General features: G+C 51.7%; 1 protein-coding gene across 1 annotated transcript in view; it reads left to right on the top strand.

The window, feature by feature from the left end:
• Positions 1–5,987: 5,987 nt before the first annotated feature.
• Positions 5,988–17,950, top strand: part of LOC140386499 (von Willebrand factor A domain-containing protein 7-like) — a 227,484-nt gene continuing 215,521 nt past the window's right edge. Inside the window, exons 1-2 of the mRNA XM_072468889.1 lie at positions 5,988–6,162; positions 14,103–14,319. Coding sequence (XP_072324990.1) covers positions 6,158–6,162; positions 14,103–14,319 — 222 coding nt within the window. The 5' untranslated portion in view covers positions 5,988–6,157. The remainder of the gene's footprint in view (positions 6,163–14,102; positions 14,320–17,950) is intronic.

The following is a 17,950-nucleotide window of genomic DNA, read 5'->3' as shown; positions in this document are numbered from 1 at the left end:
AAATTCCTTTTCTTGGGATCCACTGCCAACCTGATTTTTCCAGTCCAGCTGCAAATTGAAGTCCCCCATGATTATTGTAATATTACCTTTTTTACACACACACACTCACGCACACACACACTCGCCTACACATACACCGGCACACACACACAGCCACACGCACACACTCACATGCACACCACTCTCACATATACTCACACACAAATAGTCATTCACTCACACACACACACACTCACTCTCACATAGAAACACACAATCAGGCACACATACACACACACACTCACACTGGCACACACGCAAACAAGCACACACACATGCACTCACTCACACAGACACGTTCACACTCATTCGCACACTCAAACTCACATACACTCTTGTGCCGAAACCACAGTGTGTCTTTAACCCGCATACGATAGACAAATGACCCACAAGTTGTTTCATACAATAATACAATTTATTGGCTAGCACACAATGTTAAGGTTATTCATTCACATACACATAAGTTTAACTACCAAGTTATTACATGCAAGACCTTAACTTAACTTTCAAGTGACTGGCAAGTATCGGGCAGACATAGGGCTGGATTCTCCGTGGCCTGATGCCAAAATCGTGTTCAACCGACAGGGCGGAGAATCCGTTTTGACGCCCATATCGGGAGCGGCGCCGGTATTTGTATTCTCCGCCCCTGAAAAGCGGCGTACTCAAGGAGTTTGCCGCGCCGATTGTCCACTGCCGCAGGCCATTGCCTGAGGCCCACCCTGCGATGCTCCGGCCCTGACCGGCCGAATTCCCGACGGAGTGGGTTATGTGTCCTCACACTGTCTGGGAACCTCGCGTCCGGAGCCGCCAGTCGGGGGAGGGCCGATCGGCTGGCAAGGGGGCTTCTACCGGGGTTGGGCGCACTGTGGGCGGGCGGTCCAGGCGCGCAAGCGGGCGAAGGGGGGCCTCGAAGGGGAAATACTACTTTTGCGGTCCAGGTCCACGGGCTGTGTCCGCCATGGAGCACGGTGCAGCCGCTGCAGGCCGCCGCTGTGTGCATGCGCGGCCACAGAACCGGAAGTGCTCAGGGCCGTATCGGCAGCTGGAGCTTCGAGCTCTATGCTGCCTCCCTACTAGCCCCCAGCAAATCGGTGAAACGGTGGCCATTTTGCGCTAGTTTTCCTGGTGTAAAAGACCATCGATTTCACGCCGGCGTGGGGACCTAGTCTCCAAAATGGAGAATCCAGCCCATGGCCTTTATCTTGGACTCGCAGTCTTGATGGTCAGTTGCTGGTCGTCTTTGTCCTTGGTTCTGGTCCTTCTATCGATTGTGTGGATGGTCTTCTTCTTCTTTGGCCGGTGAAGGATCACCCTTGTTGGCTGCTGTTGAGAGAGCGAGTGAGGGGTTGCGCAGCATCTTTTATCCCCGGGGGTTTTGCGCCCTTTTGAGCGGTCCCAGGTGAGCTTCCAATCAAGACTCACCACCTTGATGGCAGGGCGTGTCCTTACCGGCCATGTCTGTTGTGTCCGAGCACGTCAGCCTTTCCAATTAAGGAGATAGATGCTGTCATGATATTCAAACATACATCATAACACATACATAATGATAGACAGACCAACAGACCAATTAGCACACATAACACGACAGCCAATCACAGACAAGAGCAGACACAGTATAAGACAAGAAACACGACACTCCCTGGCCAGTCTATCTGGAGACAGCACAGGGCCAGGACCTCATTAGCAAGACATTCACACAGTCACAACGTGCTGAGTACCAAGTCAGATGTGTAAATAACAAGTTGGAATAAAACTGCGTTGTACCAATCGCAACCGTGTTGGTTCGTCTGTACCTCAGAGCACCCAACACCTCAGATGCCACTGAGTCTGCTACATTTTACTGATTTACATCTTAAGCCCATTGTCCTGGGATGGCTTTGATGTGTTAAGTGAGTTGGTTCAACGTTGACTGCAACTGGATGCAGTGAAACTAGAAACAGGATTCCGACACAGGAGATGGTCCAACACAGTTTTATTGAACTTGCTGATTGCTGTACATAATCCGCTGTGGGTTGACAGTCTATTAATCTAACTGATAACCTCCTACTGACTTGACCAGACTAGCTCTCTACCACATGGAGATGGCGCTCACTGGCTTGTGCACTCTAACTATCTCAGTAGCTGTGTCCTGTGAGAGAGAGTCTTAATGCCCTGAGGGCTTTATAGTGGTGGTGTCCTGTCTGGTGATTAGTTGTTCTGTGTCGTGTGTGTTCATTGGTTATCCTGTGTTACTGCCTGTCTGCATCCCATTATATACATGAGTGGATATTATGACATCTCCCTTTTTAAAATAAATTTTGGAATGTACCGGTATATACATGCATGACTATGTACAAGTGGTGAATGAATGAACATATGTACATGGGAAGGTGGCTATCACGCAGATACAGAGCAAACTGACAACATTTACAAGATTTAAGTCTATGGATTCAGTCTTTGTGGCGGGTGACGAATTCTTGTCGATCACCTCAGAGGTGGAGGGGAGGACGCCGGCACCTGGAGAGGCGGGATGGTGCCATTTCGGTGGCCTCGTGGACAGGCGGGATTGCTGACAGATCGATGGAGCGGACCTGCAGAAGGCCGCGTAATGCCCAGGCTTTCTACACTGTAGACATCACCTTCCTTTGGTTGGACATTGCTGCTTTAAATGGGCGGAGCCACAATTTGGACACGTCACGATGCTGACGTCAGCGCGTTCTGTGCGCCATCGCGCATGCGCAGTGCAGTCGGCCGACGTTCGCACATACGCATTAGGGTCTTCGGCCTCATCGTCCACTCGGTCGTGGTGCGCATGCGTAGGGACCCAGGAAAAGCGCGTGAAAGGGCCACTCTCCTCGATGCTCAGGCCTTGCATTTTTGCGATGGCCTGCACCCTTTCTGCCTCAAGGGAGGCCAGTTTTGCAATTTCTGCCGCCCTGATGAGGGAGTAATGATTTCTGGCATGCTCATGGACAACGCACGTTTCGATGGCGACGGAGAGGGTCAACTGTTTGATTTTGAGGAGCTGCTCCCGCAGGGAGTCGGACTGGACCTCGAAAGCGATCTGATCCCGGATCATGGAATCAGCCGTTGAGTCATAATTACATGACTGCGCTAGGATGCGGAGATGGGTCAAGAAGGACTGAAAAGGTTCATCCTTACCCTGAAGCCTCTGTTGGAAGATGTACCGTTCAAAGCTCTCATTCATCTCAATGTCGCAGTGGCTGTCGAATTTCAGCAGAACTGTCTTGAACTTCGTCTTGTCTTTGCCGTCGGCAAACGTGAGCGAGTTATGGATGTGGATGGCTTGATCCCCCGCAGTTGACAGGAACAGCGCGCTCTTTCTGGCATCCGATGCTGCCTCGAGGTCGGAGGCCTCGATGTACAGGAGGAACTTCTCTTTGAAGATTTTCTAGTTGGCGCCGAGGTTGCCGGAGATCCGGAGTTGCGGAGGAGGCTGGATGTTTTCCATGCCGCTGGATGGCTGCTTGCTGATCGTTGCAGATTCACTCGAGGTAGGTTCGTTAGAATTAATAGCTCCCTGGTACTATCGGGCAGCACGGTAGCATTGTGGATAGCACAATTGCTTCACAGCTCCAGGGTCCCAGGTTCGATTCTGGCTTGGGTCACTGTCTGTGCGGAGTCTGCACGTCCTCCCCGTGTGTGCGTGGGTTTCCTCCGGGTGCTCCGGTTTCCTCCCACAGTCCAAAGATGCGCAGGTTAGGTGGATTGGCCATGATAAATTGCCCTTGGTGACCAAAATTGCCCTGAGTGTTGGGTGGGGTTACTGGGTTATGGGGATAGGGTGGCGGTGTTGACCTTGGGTAAGGTGCTCTTTCCAAGAGCCGGTGCAGGCTTGATGGGCCGAATGGCCTCCTTCTGCACTGTAAATTCTATGAGAAACTCTATGGTACCATGATGTGTTAAGTGAGTTGGTTCAACGTTGACTGCAACTGGATGCAGTGAAACTAGAAACAGGCTTCCGACACAGGAGATGGTCCAACACTGTTTTATTGAACTTCCTGATTGCTGTACATAATCTGCTTTGGGTTGACAGTCTATTAATCTAACTGATAACCTCCTACTGGCTTGACCAGACTATCTCTCTACCACATGGAGATGGCGCTCACTGGCTTGTGCACTCTAACTATCTCAGTAGCTGTGTCCTGTGAGAGAGAGGGAGTCTTAATGCCCTGTGGGCTTTATAGTGGTGGTGTCCTGTCTGGTGATTGGTTGTTCTGTGTTGTGTGTGTTCATTGGTTATCCTGTGTGTCAATGACTGCCTGTCTGCTGTCATGATATACATCAGCATATCATGGTGCAATCACACTGACACACAGGATGGGGCTGAGGGGCTGTTTAGCACAGGGATAAATCGCTGGCTTTGAAAGCAGACCAAGGCAGGCCAGCAGCACGGTTCAATTCCCGTAACAGTCTCCCCGAACAGGCGCCGGAATGTGGCGACTAGGGGCTTTTCACAGTAACTTCATTTGAAGCCTACTTGTGACAATAAGCAATTTTCATTTTCATTTCATTCATTTTCACACTGATGGACAAACAGTAGGACCAACCAGCATACACAACATCGCAGCCAATCACCAGTGAGAGAACACGCACTATAAAGACAGGGAACACGAGAGCTCCCAGCCCTTCTAACAGCAGCCAGCTCAGAGCACAGAGCTCACAGCCTGCATCACAGACATTCACCATGTGCTGAGTGCCTCACCTAGATAGTAATAGGACAGGGTCCACAGATAAGCTGGTAATGCACGTACCCAAGCTTACAGTATGTTATTACAGTTGAGTTGTTAATAAAATAGTGTTACACCATCTCCAGCTGTGTTGACCTGTTTGTAGACCAGAACACCCAACACGGCATCTGCATCTTATTATAAATATATGAGGGCAGCACGGTAGCATTGTGGATAGCATAATTGCTTCACAGCTCCAGGGTCCCAGGTTCGATTCCAGCTTGGGTCACTGTCTGTGCGGAGTCTGCACATCCTCCCCGTGTGTGCGTGGGTTTCCTCCGGGTGCTCCAGTTTCCTCCCACAGTCCAAAGATGTGCAGGTTAGGTGGATTGGCCATGATAAATTGCCCATAGTGTCCAAAATTGCCCTGAGTGTTGGGTGGGGTTACTGGGTTATGGGGATAGGGTGGAGGTGTTGACCTTGGGTAGGGTGCTCTTTCCAAGAGCTGGTGCAGACTTGATGGGCCGAATGGCCTCCTTCTGCACTGTAAATTCTATGATAAACATGAGTGGATGTTATGACAGACTTCTTGAAGGCCTTTTTCCTGTGTTATTGGCAAAGTCTGGGCTGCAGCCTTTTGTTTGTTTGGAGCTGCAGCCTGTTTGTCCCTAGACTTGGCCCTTTTCCCAGCTTCCTTTGCCGGATGCCATTTTAGGTGGCCACACTCACTGACACACACAAACACACACACTCAATCACACCCACCCACTCACACACACTCTCAAACACACACTAATTTGACTCGATGGGCCGAATGGCCTCCTTCTCCACTGTAAATTCTATGATTTTATAAACACACACACTCACTCTCAGCCACACACACACTTACTCGCACACAGACACTGACACACACACACATATGCACTCCCAGATGCACACAGACAGACACACACATGCACTCACACATAACTTGAGCACTCACACTCACTCACACACATATGCTCATACACACACCCTCACTCACTCACACTCACAGACACACAGTCCCACACACATACTCACTCACTCACACAGTCTCACGCACACAGTCTCACTCACTCACAGACACACACAGTCTCGCACACTCACACACACTCGGTTACTTGATACAATCTTTTCTGCCCGCATTTATATCTGAGCATTACACTCAGGGCTGAGAGCTGTTCCATCCAGGAGCCGTCTGCAAACCCCCTCGATCACTGCCTGAACAGCTGTTCTTGAAGGAGTTCCAAATTTCAGAGATTGTTTGGGGTGTTGCTGACGAACAATTCTTGAAGTTACTCCTCCTCACTCATTACCAATCCTTCCTGCTTCTTCAGAACCCCTCTCTCCAGTTCCCCTCTCCCTCCCCCACTCCTCTCCCTCTCTTTCCACGAGCTGTTTTGTTGATCACACCACAGACCGACGCTATGGGGTAAGATGAACTTTTCACTCATTTCCTGACTTCAAATCGTCCTTGTTTATTTTTCCTCACCTTCCTGCCCCCTCCACTCTGCCACCAACTCCCCCGTCAGATACAGCCCTCTCACCAAGAGTAGGGGAGGTTGGCAATGAGTGCAGGAGACTGGAGAGTGAGGGGTTGTACACAGGAGTTTTTAAACTCGAACTGTGGACAGACCAACTCCGCCAACCCCCCTTCCCACTCTCCCTGCCCACTCCTCCCTACTCCCCCGCCCACTCCCTCTGTCCACTCCCTCTGCCCATTCCTCCTGCCCACTAACCCCTGCCCACACCCGCTCCTGTCAGAGGTTGGAGGAAAGATAAAGATGGGAAAGGGGTTAGGAGAGAGACTGAGGGCGGGATTCTCTGGCCGGCGAGAGGAGAATCCCGCCCAAGGCCAATGGACTTTTCCATTGCCCATGTCCCACCCGTGACGATCTGGCAGTGGGTGGGGCAGAATAATCTACCCCACAGTGAGGAACAGAGAGAGAGAGACAGACAGAGAGAAAGAGAGAGAAAGACAGTGAGCGAGACAAACAGAGAGGGAGACAGATAGAGAGGGAGACAGATAGAGAGAGACAGAGAGAGAGAGAGAGAGAGAGAGACGGAGACAGAAAGAGAGACACACACAGAGTGAGGGAGACACATAAAGAGAGAGAGAGAGAGACAGACAGACAGAGAGAGAGACTGAGAGCGAGGCAGACAGAGAGGGAGACAGACAGCGAGATGGACAGAGAGAGAGACACACACAGAGAGTGAGAGAGACACACAAAGAGAGAGAGAGAGACAGACAGACAGAGAGCTAAAGAGAGACAGGCAGAGTGAGCGAGAGAGAGACAAAGAGAGACAGGGACAGAAAGGAGGACATAGAGAAACATAAAGACAGAGCGAGAAAGACAGCGAAAGAGAGACAGACAGTGAGAGAGAGACCGAGAGAGAGTCCAAGAGAAAGATAAGACATGGACAGAGAGAAACATAGAGAGAGAGGGTGAGAGACAGAGAGAGAGAGACAGACAGACAGAAAAAGAGAGAAAGAGATAGACTGAGAGACAGAGAAAGAGACAAAGTGAGAGACATACAAAGAGAGAGAAACAGATGTGGTAGTCACCACTGTTGTATTATATTTGGGTATCACATTAAGGCCCCTGTACTACAGGTACGGGGGTAGATCCCTGCCTGCTGGCTCCGCTCAGTAGGCGGAGTATAAATGTGTGTGCTCTCCGAACAGCAGCCATTTCGTAAGCTGCTGTAGGAGGCCACATATCTCTGCGTAATAAAGCCTCGATTACATTCTACTCTCGTCTCGTCGTAATTGATAGTGCATCAACAGACAGACAGAGAGGGGGACAAAGGGAAGGAGAGACAGACAGAGAGAGACCGAGAAAGTGAGACAGGGACAGAGAGAGAGAGAGAAAGACAGTGAGAGAGCGACAGAGCAAGAGAGACAGAGATATAGAGATGAAGTCAGATAGAGAGAGAGACACACTGAAGCACTATCAATTACGATGAGACAAGAGTAGAGAGTAATCGAGGCTTTATTACCTGTAGTACAGGGGCCTTACCGTAATAACCTCGTATGCAGTGCAGTATATACAATATAATACAACAGGTATGACTACCACATTGTCAAACACAACCGAGTTATACAGTTCGAGCACTTGTGGACCTGCCACCACTAGCAGCAACGCGATTCACCTTTCATCAGGCTGGGCCTGTAGGCCCAGGGCCGAAACTGTTATAACCTGCCTACTTACCATTGGCTGGGGACTAATGACAATCCCACAATCCTGTGGGAGTATGAGCTTCCCCAATGAGGGGGGCGGAGAACCCATTAGTAAACTCCAAGTATAAATAAAGCTGGCCAGTTTGGGGAACCAGTAGGAAGGAGTAAGCAGCAAGCGAGGTTGCTGCTGTTGTGTATATATATATATATATATATATATATATGTTATTGTAAATAAATGTTATTTCTTTGTATCCTTAAAACTCGTGCTGGATTCTTCGTGGCCCTCACAAAACTGGCGACAAGGGTTAAAGTGAATAGCTGTCTACACTGCTGAAGCCACCTTCCTGGATTTTTGTTGGATACAGGTTGGAAGTTGTTTTCTATTACACCATGCCTCTGTACGGACGTTTGGATATTTTTGATGCTGCGCTGGAAAGCTGGAACCAGTACGCACAACGGATGCATTACTATTTCCGGGCAAACAATATCACCGAAAACGAGCGCCAGGTGGTCATATTGCTCACCGCCTGCGGCCTGCATACGTTTGGGGTGATTAGGAGCCTTACGTACCCAGCTGCGCTGGACACCAAAACGTTTGATGAATTGTGAATTTAGTGGGGCAACATTTTAACCCAGCCCCGTCCACGTTTGTCCAACATTACCGGTTTAATACCGCTGAGAAGACCCCAGGAGAATCCCTTGCCGACTTTCTATCCAGGCTACGCAGGATTGCAGAGTACTGTGACTATGGTGAGACCTTGTCAGAAATGTTACGCGACCGTTTGGTTTGCGGTATTAACAATGCGGCCACCCAGAGAAAGTTGTTAGCTCAGCCAACATTGACTTTTCAACAGGCCATTCAAATAGTATTGTCCCGAGAGAGCACAGAATGAGGAGTGCAGGAGATACAGGGAATGGAAGTGCATGCCTTGGGGCGCAACCTCTTCCGTCCAAAAACGTCCCCCCACACTCCTGCGGTACCTTGGGCGAGACGACGTCCGGATCGACGCCAGTGGCCATCGGACATTCCTCTGAAGGGAGCCTTCTCCGGAACCAATGGATGAGGAGCCATGTCCGTGTCAGACTTGTAGGCGCCGACCCAGTCACGGACGCCGGTCCTGGGGGCGCCAGAGGCGCCGTCGTTCCGACCGAAACTGGGACCAGCCCAGGGGCCGTACCTTCCTTGTGGATGAAGCTGCGGTGACTACTCCTGAGGACGTGGAGCCGGAGGACGACTGCCTGCAGCTGCATTGTGTGGCAGCTCCCCGTGTGGCCCCCATTAAGGTGACAGTACGGGTCAATGGTCAGCGGCTTGAGATGGAGTTGGACACTGGTGCAGCCGTCTCTGTGATCGCCCAGAGGACATTCGACCGCATCAAGCAGGGTATACAGACCCTTACATTAACCGACACACAGGCCATGTTGGCCACCTACATGGGGAACCATTGGACATTGCAGGAACTACAATGACCCCTGTTGTTTATGGATGCCAGGAGGGGCGTTTCCCACTTATCGTGGTGCGCGGCCATGGGCCCAGCCTGTTGGGTCGGGACTGGTTGCGCCATTTGCGGTTGCAATGGCAGCACATCCTCCAAACAGTTTCTGGAGGGTTGACTGAGGTGCTAGGACGATACCCAGATGTATTCCAGCCCGGTTTGGGGAAAATAAAAAGGGCCGTAGCCCGTATCCAAGTCGAACCAGGAGCCATGCCACGCTATTTCCGGGCGCGCCCGGTGCCTTACGCCTTGCTCGAGAAGGTAGAAGGGGAGCTCACTCGTTTGGAAACTTTGGGTATTATCAGCCCCGTCCGTTTCGCTGACTGGGCAGCACCAATTGTACCTGTAATGAAGCCAGATGCCACAGTTCGCTTGTGCGGCGACTATAAACTTACAGTGAATACGGCTTCCCGACTCAACCGATATCCAATGCCTTGCATAGAGGATCTCTACGCAAAGCTTGCAGGTGGACTCTCGTTCACAAAATTAGATATGAGTCTCGCCTACCTACAGTTGGAGCTGGACCCTGCCTCCCGACCATATGTAACGATTAATACACACTGGGGCCTGTATGAATATACACGTTTGCCCTCTGGAGCATCCTCTGCCTGCGCTATTTTTCAACGCGTTATGGAGGGCATTTTGAGAGGTTTACCGCGTGTCGCTGTCTACTTAGATGATGTTTTGATCACAGGGACGTCGGAGCAGGGACATTTGGAAAACCTGGAGGCTGTCCTGAGACGCTTTTCGTAGGCTGGAGTCCGTTTACGTCACACAAGGTGCGTCTTTCAGGCGAAGGAAGTAGTCTACCTGGGTTATCGGGTGGACCGCGAAGGTTTGCATCCCATCGCAGAGAAGGTGCGCGCGATTCAACAGGCCCCCGCCCCGACTGACACTTCGCATCTTCATTCTTTTCTCGGCCTCGTAAACTATTACGGGAAGTTCCTCCCTAATCTGGCAAGTGTAGCAACTTGGGTTGGCCAATTCCCGACGTAAAATGGAGAACAGCAAAGGCTGAAGGGAAATTCAGCCAACACAGGCAGAAACTAGCAGGTGCAAGTTTACTGTGTATTAGACTCTGCAAAAGCCCAGACAGCATCGATACCAGCAGCCATCAGCATAATAATGTAGCAGCCATCTACATACGAATGAGCGATCGCCGGAAACAATCGAAACATTTAAGGTAAACAAGGCCAAGCCAGACTCCTTGGCGCCAGCAGGAGCCAACACAAAAGAGGTTAACGGACACCTAAAGACCGTCCATCGATCAGGGAACCGCTCCAGTATTGGAGAAATCGAACCAAGCGATTGGAACAAAGTCCAATCACTTGAAACCAGGTACGGGGTCCGCCCCGAAAGGCGGGAAGCCCCTGGGGACTATGAAGTAAAGCCCCCAAGTTCAAATCGTCCTTCTTGACAGGGTCACTCAGCAACGCGAAGCAACCCTTGAGAGTGACCTGTCCAGCTGCCGCCAAAGAATGTAAGTCTCAAGTCAACGCTCGCTACGAGATAGGTGCTCCTAGCTACCAGTCCATACCAGCTTTGAATCCCGCAGTCTCAGAACCCAAATGAAAGGCCATTTGTTCCCCTGATCTGGTGGGCCAGTCCGAAGCTAAGTGTAGGCCTGTTAGTTGTAGGAATAGCCTAGAAAGTAGAGTTTATGCATGAGTAGCGATTTACTGTGTATAATAAATGTGCTTTGATTTGAATCTTACTAATTGGTGTATTGAGTTATTGATCATTACTTGAACTTGAACCTCGTGGCGGTATCATAAAGATATCTGGCGACTCTAGAGCAAAGGTTATAAAACAGAGCCAATTGAACCAACCAAAAGTTAGCAACACAACTACGGCGGCCCCGTTGCACCTTCTGCTAAAGAAAAATTACACCTGGGTTTGGGGTCAGCCGCAAGAAACCGCTTTCCGGGGGGTAAAACGACAATTGTCGTCGTCTGGGTTACTAACCCACTATGATCCGCGAAAGCCTTTGCTCGTCACATGTGATGCATCCCCGAATGGTATTGGGGCCGTCCTGTCCCACAAGATAGAGAAGGGGCCGAGCGACCGATAGCTTTCGCCTCCCGCACATTGACTGCAGTGGAGAAAAAGTACGTGCAGATCGAGAAGGAAAACCTGGCAGTGGTCTTTGTGGTGAAACATTTCCACCAGTACGTGTATGGCCGCCACTTCACTATCGTGACTGATCATAAGCCTCTGTTGGGACTTTTCAGAGAGGATAAGCCAATACCGCCCATTGCTTCCGCACGGATCCAGGGCTGGGCTTTGTTGCTCGCTGAATACGAGTATTCTCTGGAGCACAAACCAGGAACACAGATAGGGAATGCCGACGCACTGAGCCGATTGCCTTTATCGACCGGCCCCATGTTAACCCCCACGACCGGTGAGGTGGTTGCAATCCTAAATTTTATGGACACCTTGCCTGTCACGGCATCACAGATCCGTGAGTGGACCCAGACGGAGCCAGTCCTGTCAAAGGTTCGACACATAGTCCTGTATGGTGGGCAGCAGCGACAGCTCCCAGGCGAGTTGCGGGCATTTTCCTCCAAGCTGTCAGAATTCAGCGTGGAAGACGGCATCCTCTTGTGGGGGACGCGTGTGATTGTCCTGGAAAAAGGACATGAGCTGATACTAAGAGACTTGCACAATGGGCATCCAGGTATGACCAAAATGAAAATGTTGGCCAGGAGTTATGTTTGGTGGCCAGGCCTCGACGCCGACATTGAGAAGGTGGCCCAAAACTGCTCCATTTTTCAGGAGCATCAGAAGCTTCCGACGGCCGAGCCCCTACATCACTGGGAATGGCCAGGGCGGCCTTGGGCGCGCTTGCATGCGGATTTCGCCGGCCCTTTTCAAGGATCCATGTTCCTTTATTAATCGACACCCAGTCTAAATGGCTAGAGGTGCATAAGATGCTAGGCACAACGTCCTGCGCAACAATTGAGAAGATGCGTTTGTCTTTTAGTACACATGGCCTCCCCGAGGTGCTGGTCACGGATAACGGCACTCCATTCTCAGTGAGGAGTTTGCGAGGTTCATGAAGATGAACGGCATACGCCATATCCGCACTGCCCCTTACCACCCGGCTTCAAATGGGTTGGCGGAGCGCGCAGTGCAGACATTCAAACAAGGCCTAAAGAAGCAGTCTTCCGGATCAATGGACACGAGACTGGCTCGCTTTTTGTTTTCGTATAGGACCACCCCCCATGCGGTGACTGGGGTAGCTCCCGCAGAACTCCTAATGGGCCCGAGACTTCGCACCCGCATTTTCTTACGCGCTGGGTCATCTCAGGCTGCAGTTCACCAGATCGGTATTCAAGCCAAATGCCTAACATTGTCACTGCCGTCGCTATCTTCAAATCTTCAGACTGTGTTGTGTTTGGTCCTTTGGACTTCACGAAGGAACTCACCAAACACTGCGACTTGTCCAAACCAGAATCTTTTGTTGAGTCTTGTGTGGTAAGATAGCAATCTGCACAGAGCACGTTATCATGGAATCTGTTAACAGAAGGAAAGACAGTGAGAGAGAGTGGAGGGAAACTGAGTAAAACAGAGTGAGAGACAGAAAGAGAGAAAAATTAGGAAGTGAGAAAGAGAGAGAGAGAGAGGGAGCGAGAGGCAGAGAGAGTGTAATTATTATCTCTCCTCTGCAGCTGTGGGTGTGATGGTTTGGGGCACAGTTGTGCCTGCAGGGGAGTGGCTCAGAGTGAGGAGTAGGTGCTGGGAGTGAGGGAATTCAGTCACTGCCCTCTGTGCAAGGCAGCAACAAGCAGCAACCTGCTGTGGACTTGTTGGCAGCTGATTTACAGGGTGAATGAAGGTGTTCACACCGAGGGAGCGAGATCACAGCACAGCCTCCTCATCACACTTCATCAGGATTATCCTGGGTAATGGGCAATGAGAGAGAGAGGGGGAAGAGAGAGGGAGAGAGAGAGAAAGAGGGGGAGGGAGATAGTGAGGGAGAGGGACGGAGAAAGAGCGAGGGAGGGAGAGAGGGAGAGGAAGGGAAAAAGAGCGAGGGAAAGAGGGAGGAAAGGGTGGGAGAGAGAGAGAGAGAGGGGAGGGAGAGATAGAGAGAGGGAGGGAAAGGGCAGAAGGAGAGATGGGGAAGTGAGGGATTGAGGGGAGAGAGAGAGGCCGAGAAGGAAGGAGGGAGTGAGGTAGTAAGGGGACAGGAGCGAGGGAGTAGACGGTGGTGGAGAGGGAGAGGACAAAGGGAGCGGAGAGAGGGAGAGGAGAGAGGGAGGGAAGGAGAGAGGAAGAAAGGGAGAGAGGGAGTGAGGGAGAGAGATGAGTGAGGAAGAGAGGTGAGAGGGAGGGTGCAGAGCGAGTGGGAGAGGAGTGAGGGGAGAGAGAGGGAGTGAGAGACGAAGATAGGGAGTGAGGAAATAGAGAGGGAGCGAGGTAGTAAGGGGAGAGAGTGAGTGAGGAGAGAGAGGAAGTGAAAGAAGAGGAGAAGGGAGAGAGAAGGACGGAGGGAAAGGGAGAGAGAACGAGAGAGAGGGAGCGAGAGAGAGAGAGGGAGGGAGTGAGAGAGGGAGTGAGAGATGGAGGGCGGAAGAGAGGGAGAGGGGGAGGGAGAGGGAGAGACGGAGGAAGACTGAGGGTGTGAGGGTCTGAGGGTGTGAAGTGAATTGAATCTGTGGATGCTGAGCACCATCTTCTATTCCACAGGCAGGAAAGGCCGATGAAGAACGTCATCCTTCCTGGATTTGCAGCGTTGCTGCTGCTCACCTCCTGGAAGGTGCTGTGTTTCAACCCCAACTTCGGGGACAGCATCACCCACTCAGACATCACCAAGGAAGCGGCCCTGCGGATTGTTCTCCAGCTGTTCCGGCAAGTCCCCAATCCCGATGGGAAAGTGCTCCCGAGCAACGTCTTCCAACCCAGGGTAAAGTTTCAAACACCCGTTTATCATCCGGCCTCCGATTTGCAAAGACCGAGGTTTGAGGGGAGGAGGGAGGGTGGGCGGCAGGGCGGTGGGGGTGGTGAATCTGCGGAATGTTCTCGGGATGTGGGGACTTTGGTTCATGCGGTAAGACTGGGAGAAGCTGGGATCGTTCTCCTCGGGACAGAGACGCTTAAGGGATTGAATTGTGACGTTCAAAATCACGAGGGGGGGGGTTTGGACAGAGTCGATAAGGAGAAAGTTTTTCCCAGGGGCTTGAATGGAGATGGTTCCGTGGGCAGAAATTGGCCATTCAGCCCATCCGCTCTCTGCTGGTGTTCCTGCCCCAAATGATCCTCCTCCTAGCCTCCCCTTCATCTTCCCCATCGCCATCTCCTATTCCTCTCTCCCTCATGTGTTTATCCAACTTCCCCCTCAAATACATTGGCATGATTCACCTCAACCACTCCCTGTGGGGGCAGGTCCCACATGCTCCCTGATGATATGCACAAAGCAGTTCTGTACATAAGATTATACATGACCTCTGACCACCAGGTGGCAGTGTAAAAAGCACCACGTGATCCTGAGTTTGGGGGCTTGGGAGTGTGGCAAACCACTGTTGAACCTGTATTATGTATTGTATGGTAGGACCTGTACTACAGGTTCGCCAGTAGTCCCTGCCTGCTGGCTCCGCCCAGGAGGCGGGGTATAAATATGCGTGGCCTCCAGCTAGTAGCAATTTCGCCAGCTGCTGTGGGAGGCCACACATCTGATAGCAATAAAGCCTCAGTTGGATTCAACTATCGTCTTTCTCCAATTGATCGTGCCTCAGGAAGTAATTCGTGTTGGAGGGTAGGTGTATTTTGCAGTCGTTCTATAATAGTTTTTAAAAATAAATATAGAGTACCCAATTAATTTTTTCCAATTGAGGGGCAATTCAGCGTGGCCAATCCACCTACCCTGCACATCTTTGGATTGTGGGGGCGAAACCCACGCAAACAAGCTCTGTAACAGTTAGTTAGTGTTTGTAGTTTGTTATTTTATTTATTCTAGTTATCTTAATCACACAGTTGTTTCACAGTAAACTACTTAAACTAGATGTTCTGCACATCATTCATAGAGGCTAGTCCACAGGACATGATACTCCCCATTCCCCGTGGGAGAAAATCCCACGTTCTCCCCACTCCCTATGGGAGCGCGTTCCACATTCTCCCCACTCACTGTGAGAGTGTGTCCCACATTCTCCCCACTCCCTGTGGGAGTGAGTCCCACAATCCCCCCACTCACTGTGGGATCGGGTCCCACATTCTCCCCACTCACTGTGGGATCGAGTCCCACATTCTCCCCACTCACTGTGGGAGCGAGTCCCACATTCTCCCCACTCTCTGTAGGAGGGAGACCCACATTCTCCCCACTCCCTGTGCGAGCGAGTCCCACATTCTCCCCACTCACTGTGAGAGTGTGTCCCACATTCTCCCCACTCACTGTGTGAGCGAGTCCCACATTCTCCCCACTCACTGTGAGAGTGTGCCCCACATTCTCCCCACTCACTGTGCGAGCGAGTCCCACATTCTCCCCACTCCCTATGGGAGCGCGTTCCACATTCTCCCCACTCACTGTGAGAGTGTGTCCCACATTCTCCCCACTCCCTGTGGGAGTGAGTCCCACAATCCCCCCACTCACTGTGGGATTGGGTCCCACATTCTCCCCACTCACTGTGGGATCGAGTCCCACATTCTCCCCACTCACTGTGGGAGCGAGTCCCACATTCTCCCCACTCTCTGTAGGAGGGAGACCCACATTCTCCCCACTCCCTGTGGGAGCGAGTCCCACATTCTCCCCACTCACTGTGGGAGCAAGTCCCACATTCTCCCCACTCCCTTTGGGAGTGAGTCCCACAATCCCCCCACTCACTGTGGGGTCGAGTCCCACATTCTCCCCACTCACTGTGCGAGCGAGTCCCACATTCTCCCCACTCTCTGTGCGAGCGAGTCCCACATTCTCCCCACTCACTGTGCGAGCGAGTCCCACATTCTCCCCACTCACTGTGAGAGTGTGTCCCACATTCTCCTCACTCCCTGTGGGAGCGAGTCCCACATTCTCCCCACTCTCTGTGCGAGCGAGTCCCACATTCTCCCCACTCACTGTGCGAGCGAGTCCCACATTCTCCCCACTCACTGTGAGAGTGTGTCCCACATTCTCCCCACTCACTGTGCGAGCGAGTCCTACATCCTCCCCACTCCCTGTGAGAGTGTGTCCCACATTCTCCCCACTCTCTGTGGGAGCGAGTCCCACATTCTCCCCACTCACTGTGGGAGTGAGTCCCACAATCCCCCCACTCACTGTGGGATTGAGTCCCACATTCTCCCCACTCACTGTGGGAGCGAGTCCCACATTCTCCCCACTCACTGTGGGATTGAGTCCCACATTCTCCCCACTCACTGTGGGAGCGAGTCCCACATTCTCCCCACTCACTGTGGGAGCGAGTCCCACATTCTCCCCACTCTGAGTGGGAACGAGTCCCACATTCACCCCACTCCCTGTGGGAGTGAGACCCACATTCTCCCCACTCTGTGGGGAAAGAAATTTCTCCTGAACTCCCCTTTGGATTTATTAATGGCTGTCTCATATCGATGGCCCCGACTTCTGGTCTCTCTCCCCTTCTTCTCCGTGTCGTCCCATCCAAAATCCTTTCAGTATTTTAAAACCGATCAGCTCATCCCCTCAGCTTTATCTTTTCCAAAGAAAAGACCCCCGGCTTGGTCACTCTTTCCTGATCATCATGATCTCTCAATTCAGGATTATGCAAATTTGGACGTTCGCCAGAGCATCATTATGCTTTCAGAGGGTTCCAAACGTGGTTGAACCAAGGGATACGGAGACTGGAACTGTGCACAGTGCTCCCAGTGTGGTCTAACCGAGGGATACGGAGACTGGAACTGTGCACAGTGCTCCCAGTGTGGTCTAACCGAGAGATACGGAGACTGAATCTGTGCACAGTGCTCCCAGTGTGGTCTAACCGAGGGAGACGGAGACTGGAACTGTGCACAGTGCTCCCAGTGTGGTCTAACCGAGAGATACGGAGACTGGATCTGTGCACAGTGCTCCCAGTGTGGTCTAACTGAGAGATACAGAGACTGGATCTGTGCACAGTGGTCCCAGTGTGGTCTAACCGAGGGATACGGAGACTGGAACTGTGCACAGTGCTCCCAGTGTGTTCCAACCGAGAGATATGGAGACTGGAACTGTGCACAGTGCTCCCACTATGGTCTAACCAAGGGATACGGAGACTGGAACTGTGCACAGTGCTCCCAGTGTGGTCTAACCAAGGGATACGGAGACTGTGCACAGTGCTCCCAGTGTGTTCTAACCGAGAGATACGGAGATTGTGCACAGTGCTCCCAGTGTGTTCCAACCGAGAGATATGGAGACTGTGCACAGTGCTCCCAGTGTGGTCTAACCGAGAGATACGGAGACTGCACAGTGCTCCCAGTGTGGTCTAACTGAGAGATATGGAGACTGTGCACAGTGCTCCCAGTGTGGTCTAGCCGAGCGGTACGGAGACTGTGCACAGTGCCCCCAGTGTGGTCTAACCAAGGGATATGAAGGCTGGAACCGTGCACAGTGCTCCCAG

The sequence above is a fragment of the Scyliorhinus torazame genome, chromosome 12 (assembly GCF_047496885.1).
Source record: "Scyliorhinus torazame isolate Kashiwa2021f chromosome 12, sScyTor2.1, whole genome shotgun sequence".
In the NCBI taxonomy this organism is placed as follows: domain Eukaryota; kingdom Metazoa; phylum Chordata; class Chondrichthyes; order Carcharhiniformes; family Scyliorhinidae; genus Scyliorhinus; species Scyliorhinus torazame.
This window is presented reverse-complemented; position numbering and strand designations above follow the sequence as displayed.